We start from the raw sequence: 7,037 nt of genomic DNA on the forward strand, positions 1-7,037 counted from the left end.
GGTGCTTATTCTTTATTTGGTTAGTAGTGTGATATTGCAATGCTATGCATGAACTTTTCAATTACAGTCAGAATTCCATTTTATAGAACGTGACAAGAATCTGGTAATTAAGATTTTGTTGTCGAACGAATTGATTGGAATATTAAAAAAAATGATTTACCTATTTTATATAATTTAATTTAAATAAATATCACAAGAATCGATTGAGTGAATTATGTGGAACCAGAAATAGGTTTTCTAATATTTTTAAAAACATGACAGAACATCTTGTTTTTAGTCTAAAATACTAAACATGCAAAACTAACTTTTAATGGTATATTTGTCTTAAAAAACTCCCTAAAGTAAATATTATGATAGATGACAGACAGATTCCTATAATTGACTTATTGTGTGTGTGTATATATATATATATTTAGCATTTTTTTAAAAAACAATTAATAGGAATTGTGGTACGTACTAAGACTTAATGGCTTTTAAAATAAATATTTTATGTTGGTAAAGTTTTATCATTTTTAATTGCTTATAAAATTGGTATGATTGTATTTTTTTTTATCTGAATCCTGGTATTCAGAATTCTACTGTATTCCAACTAATCCGTTCAAACCGGAAAACAGCGTTCTAAAATATAAAACTGTTTTAATAATAATGTACATCATACAAAAAAAAAAAAAAACTTGAATTTAAAATTTTATTTAAAGAAAATAAATACGGAACTACTTAAATTAATGACTATTTGTTCGATACACCTGTGATGATATTCGGTAGTATATCAATTGATTAATGTTTTTAATATTCCGCTGTATAACAGCGATGGTGGAAACGTAGGAGACGAGCCAGAGTAGAAATTATATGATTTACGTGATTCCTCGAACAACCTCCTCGGTGCACGCATTCGGCAAAACACTGTGGGGGAGCTGTGTGGGCTTGAGGACCAACTATTTCCTCCCTCGTGGTTGTTGGATGTGAACGGCAATACAAGAAAAGTATAAAGGGCACGGTGACAAGAATCTACGTTAATAGGCAACCCAAAGAAAAAAAGAAACCACTAAAAAGTTTCCATGCAAAAATAATAGTGAAAAAGAAAAACCGCTGCAGACAAACCCAAGAAAATAAAGGCAAATTCGATAGTGACACTTCCAGCAAGGATGCCCTTACCAAGACCTGTTTTTCCTAGCTTTTTAGTTCTCTGATATTTTTATTATTATATTTAAGTAAAAAGGATATAATACAATATGAAACTTCGCTTAGGGTTCCTCTCTCTGCATGGCCACTAATCACTTTACATATGTGGGCTGATCAGCAGAGGGACACTGTAAATTAAAAGCGCATAGTGTCAAAAGAAGCTTACAGGTTAAGATAAGAAAGTTAATCTCATTGCATTGCATTGCATTGCATTGAAACCCTAACCTTAATTTATTTAAGAAATTTAATAAAAACAAAAAGGAGAGAATTTCGTGGAGGGAGATGGTTAAAATAAATAAACACACAGAACCCTCCTTTATCTTTCCATCTCCTTCTCTTTTTCTCTGCAACTCCCTTCTCTTGATGTGATTCTCCACCATATCTCCCAAAAAAGAACCCTATCGACCTTTACAAAAGAGAGAATTAAAGCTCAAGCACCATGGTCTTCTCATCCATTCCAGCCTATCTAGGTTCACGCAATTGGCAACAGGTAGGAGATTTCTTCCCTCTTAATTTTCTCTCTACTTGCAACTGATCACTACATAGCTTCCTCTCCAAAAAAGCAATTCCAAAGATAAATAATATTCCTGTCCTACACCTTTTATTTTATCTCCTCTTGATGAATATACTAAATATTTGATTTCTTTCTTCCTCTCTTTATTTTTGATCTTTTGCAGCAACCTAATAATCAACCTCCAGGAGCTGGAAATGAAAACCCTCAACTTCCACCTCAGCCGGCACCACCTCCAGGTGGTGGCTATGGTGATGGAAGCACAGGTTCATTCAGGCCTGGCTCGATGACTGATCGAGCCAGGCTAGCCAAGGTTCAACTACCTGAAACAGCCCTTAAATGTCCAAGATGTCAATCACCAAATACCAAATTTTGTTACTTCAATAATTATAGCCTCTCGCAGCCTCGCCACTTTTGCAAGACTTGCAGGCGATATTGGACTAGTGGAGGTGCACTAAGGAACGTGCCTGTTGGCGGTGGCTGTAGAAGGAATAAAAGGAGCAAAGGAAGCGGTAGATCAAAATTTCCAATTAAAGCCGTCTCTAGCTCAAGTGGTGGACTTGCTTCTAATTGTTGCACTGCTGATATTCTAGGGCACATGCCCCCTCCACCACCACAGCTACCGATTTTGCCACCGTTGCATCATCTTGGAGACTACAATTCCGCAGATATTGGGTTAGATTTTGGTGGAATTCAGCATTCAATAGGGGTAACAGCTGGTGGAGGTGATGGTGTAGAATTTCAGATTGGCAGTAGTACTAGTTCAAATGGTGTTGCCGGGTCTATTTTATCTAGTGGGCTAGTTGAGCAGTGGAGATTGCAACAAGTTCAACAACAAGTGCAGCAATTTCCTTTCTTCTCTAATATGGAACCACCGAGTGGTTTGTTTTCATTTGAGGGTGGAGGGATTGAATCATCAAATTATGCCGGTCAGATTCGGTCCAAGCCGTTGGACACTACTGGGATTACTCACCTAGCTACAGTCAAAACGGAAGAGAATCAAAGGCTGAATTTATCGAAAAAGGTTTTGGGTATCTCAGGAATTGATCAACACTGGGGTGGAAATAATGCATGGACTGATCTTCCTGGTTTCACTTCTTCTACAAGCCATCTATTATGATTTTGATGTGTTTTTCTGTCCAAAACTCCACCCAATCTTGGTGTTTTCTATTGTATTACCACAGGTCCAGTGAAGAGTAATCAGCTTGAAGATAAAAGAGAACTTTCAAGTTTCAATCAATTACCCTAACTTCGCAAGTTCAATCATTAAAATCTTTAGGTTGAGCCACGTGAAGGATGGATCAAAGAACTTGTCTACTCACGATCTACTGAATTCAAGAACTTAGAAATGGTAGGCCTCTAGTCTTGAAGTTTATTTTTCTGCTGGCATTTTTTTCCTTGTATTCTATGGGATTGTGTTACAAATTTAGGGTATATGTTTCCATGGAGTTGGATATCTGACATGAATGGCTTAAATTATTATAATTGGCCTATCTATATATGCAGTGTACTAAGGTATTTTCCTTGAGATGATATGTGATTTTTTTCTCTTTATTTTGCCCAATTCCTTCTTCTTTCAATATCTGAAAATTGATTTTTCTTCTCTCTAGATCTTTAGTATTATCGCCGAATTTTGTAAGCTAATTATGTGTACATGGTATTCTTTTTTTAATGATGACCAGTATCATTTGCATCCTGTCCATGCACCCTTGTCCTCGTGATAAAGTTTGCTTTAATCGAATCCATCTTTAATGCTAAAAGGAAATCATCATGATGATATCCCAAATTAAACTCAGATAGTTTGTGGGTAATACTTAATTAAGATGTTCAGGTAAATAGTTTGTGGGTAATGGTAATTACCCGGATTTTGAGAAAAGTGAGTAAGTGGGTGTTAAGAGAGAGAGAGATCGAGGGAGGGAGGGAAGCATGATATCCTTTTGGAAGGTTTTGTACGTGCTTGACTGAAAATGATTATATAATTATGGGTGATTCGCCAAATGAGAAGTACTTCCTTGTTGTATCCGTGCCTGTTAGAAACTCTGAGTGGTAGAGCTGGATATATATACATGGACAAGAAGAAACTAAAGAAACGCCAAAATTCCACTCAAATCCATGCATAGACACCCTATCTAGAATAGGATTCCCGGATCTTGTTTGCGAAAAACTAACGTAAGACTACTGCAGTTTCTAGGCTCTAGACAGAGTCAAAAGTTGTGCAAGAATGCACAAAAACTGCTAGACCTTCTTCAAGTTTTGTTTGATTTTTGTTCCCTACTTTTATTAAGCCTGTGGTAAGCATAGCCTTAGTGACTGCATTGTTTAATCAAATATATATATTTATATATATAATCTCATGCTGATAATCTCAGCCGTGTTTTATGGGGATTATGATTGTCATTATTAAAAATCTTTGTTGGGTTTTCATCTTAGTGTAAGAGATATATAGAATATTGGAATCTGGGATTTGGATCTGCTTTTGCAATAACCAATGATATTTACCAACAAGGAATAAAGGCATCCCTAATATGTTAAAAAAAGCAAATAATCACTCTCTCTCTCCCTCTCTCTCATGAGAGTGAAACAGTGATCGAGGATGTGGGGTATTTTTTGTCGGTTGAATGTGAGGTATATTTGATGAGATAGTGATGATCCCAACATTCTCGATAGTAATGTGGCTAAGTGAGGATGTAGCTTAAAGAGAAGAAGAAAGAAAAAAAACATAAGAAGAAGAAGATTTAAGGAAGGAGGTCCGAAATCCAAGCGATGACATGAGGATTAACCTTTTTGTTGATGCCACATGTAATGTTAAAATTTATCAATTCCTCAATATTTTTATTTGTATTTATTAATTTGTCAATATTTTTATTTGTATTTATTAATTTGAAACAGCGCAACCTGTATATTTTTTTTAGACTGTGTTGTTCCTAGCAGTGTAATCTCAAAAATGACAACCTCAATAATAAAATAAGAAATTATAAAGGTTATGATATTGTGAACAAGGAAACCTTTATCACTTTTGAATATCCAAATTTTAGATTTTATTTGGACAATTGAATGTCCAAACTTTGTCCGTTGAGAACAGCGCAACCTCCATAAATTTTGAATGTTCAAATTTTGGACCTTCATTTAGACAATTTAGTTTCCAAATTTTGAACATTCAAATTTGTGAAGGTTGCGCTCTTCTCCAAGAGCGCAACATTCATGATTTTTTTATATATTTTAAAAATTAAATAATATTGAAAATGGACTCAGTGATTAGAGACCCGATTTGAAATTAAGTTAACCAAATATAGGTTCGTAAAAATAATAAACACTAAAAGACAAAGATAAGTACATCAACAGTTTGTTGTCTCCATCTCAAAACTTAACTTCATGGTATTGTTTATACAATAAGTAGAACAAAAGAGTTGTGAGGAAAATAAATTAGACCGGTATGCTCACTTAATTAGAGATTTTGATATAGAGGGGAAGATAAAGATGGCAAGTTGAACCCACACCCGATTGAAAGATTGAGACATGACATTTTGGAAATAAAAAAAAGTTGGTTATACAATTCTAGAGTAAAGCGATATATCAGAAGATGGTGGACTAAAACAATATTGTTTTTATTTTTATTAAAAATTTATATATCTCGAGATTGACTTGTCGATTTTGAATTGATTAAAGCTAGGTCATCCATGTTAACCGAGCTTACATTAAGTTTAATCGGGTCAGCTTCTTGGTTGGTTTAATTTCGCAACCTTTATGATTATTATTTTTTAATTTTTAAGGTTGCAATATTGAAAATAAAACAACTTCAAAAAAATATATAGTTTGCATTTTCAAACAACACAACTAGCATATGAAAAAAAAAAGGGGGTTGTGTTACAATATGTGAATATGTGATATTTCCCTGAAAGTATTTTAGATTAAGTTGTTTCATAAAAAAAAAAAAACATGTATTGAGATGTCATTGTTGCTATTATATACTTTCGCTATCTATCTCTCTCCCTGATGAGTCTCTAAGATTTTGATTTGTGCTAGCTTTTTTGTTGCTAGCCCTTTCAGTCATTATATTATGTGTTGGATTCTTAATTGCTTGGTCATTTCTAGATGTCCATTTCATAAATCATACATTTCTATCTTTAAAAAAAAAAGATGGCAAAAAGAAGTGAGGGAGAGAGATTTTCTTTTATTTATAGTCTTTTTTTCTTTCTTTCTTTGTTTGTCTCAAAATACAAACAAAGAGAAAGAATAACTTTTGAAGATTTGTGTAGAAAAACTTCACAAAGAAAAGATGTCTAGAACTCTCTTTCTCTTTTTCTCGGTTAGATATTCGAATAAATCCAATGACATTCACCTCTTAAAAAAAAGGGAACTTTCCTATTAAAATTCTATTCATGCGACTAGAAAAATTACGATAATGATAAACAGGGCATTTCAATTTATGAACTTGTTTAATTTATTTTCTTCTAAATTATTGTTATCTATCCTTTACACTCTATTTATAGCTATATTTCAAAACTTCTCCTTTTTAGATAATACACCACACTGACACATACACACGAAGACATACATGTGCGCGTGCACGTACATATATGGTTAATGATTGCTTAAGGCATGTGTAGGATCAATTGTATCTTATTGATCTTATTTTTAATCCTGGCTTAATTAATTGATATATTTTTTATCATTTATGTGCAGCATCGCAATAATTATCCTCCCAGATCAGGATTTTTCGTGGTGATGTGAGAGGAAAGGATAAGAAATTCTTTTTTTTTATCAGTAAAAAATAGGAATGGAAGTCGTCATCTAATATTTTGATCATTAGAAACTCTAACTGGTCTCAGAGTCTGGGTAAAAGAATTGATTGCATAAAAGAAAGGTATTAGCACTCTCAGTATGCCTTACCTGGGTGATCTGAATTGTTTATTTGTCTGATATAAATTAATGTATTGTTATGTTTTCTAATCATTGGCTTATCTAGGGTTTAAGAAAAGCCCTTCTTGGTAAGGAAGTCTTTATCTTATCAAGTTAAAACTTAATTATTCTAATGCTAAAACATAAATATAAACTGAATTGTTTTTTTTTATTTAATATCAAAAATACATCTTACGTATAAGTTTATAATTTCGCATGTTAAAAGAAACAAAATAATTTTTTTCATATTTTTGAAATGTAAGCCAAGTTCTAACGAATAATCATAAACTAGTTATGATATCCTTTGACTAATTCTTGTATTTTTTTCAAAGTATGATAAAAATGTATTTTTTTATAAAAAATAAAATGTGCATGAAATTTTTAGAATTTTTCCACATGCAAGGAAAAATAAAATAATTTTGTTATAAAAAGATTACAAGCCAAA

General features: G+C 33.0%; 1 protein-coding gene across 2 annotated transcripts; it reads left to right on the forward strand.

Moving 5' to 3' along the window:
* Positions 1-1,416: 1,416 nt before the first annotated feature.
* On the forward strand, positions 1,417-3,257 carry LOC7488106 (dof zinc finger protein DOF3.6). 2 transcript variants are annotated; one of them, XM_024606420.2, is made up of 3 exons: positions 1,417-1,672; positions 1,860-2,781; positions 2,878-3,257. In XM_024606420.2, exons 1-3 carry the CDS (start codon positions 1,622-1,624, stop codon positions 2,940-2,942), a joined length of 1,038 nt encoding a protein of 345 aa, XP_024462188.2. In that variant the 5' UTR covers positions 1,417-1,621; the 3' UTR covers positions 2,943-3,257. The 2 variants fall into 2 exon arrangements, with proteins under 2 accessions (XP_024462188.2, XP_002311164.4); XM_002311128.4 differs by having other exon boundaries at positions 1,423-1,672; positions 1,860-3,257.
* Positions 3,258-7,037: the final 3,780 nt, after the last annotated feature.

This window comes from Populus trichocarpa, chromosome 8, assembly GCF_000002775.5.
Source record: "Populus trichocarpa isolate Nisqually-1 chromosome 8, P.trichocarpa_v4.1, whole genome shotgun sequence".
Lineage (NCBI taxonomy): Eukaryota > Viridiplantae > Streptophyta > Magnoliopsida > Malpighiales > Salicaceae > Populus > Populus trichocarpa.

Bases quoted from the DNA above. Each gene is read 5' to 3' on its own strand.
- LOC7488106 (XM_024606420.2), top strand. From the start codon at position 1,622: ATGGTCTTCTCATCCATTCCAGCCTATCTAGGTTCACGCAATTGGCAA. The intron at 1,673-1,859 runs GTAGGAGATTTC...GATCTTTTGCAG, and splicing joins GTTCACGCAATTGGCAACAG to CAACCTAATAATCAACCTCC. The intron at 2,782-2,877 runs GTTTCACTTCTT...GTATTACCACAG, and splicing joins TGCATGGACTGATCTTCCTG to GTCCAGTGAAGAGTAATCAG.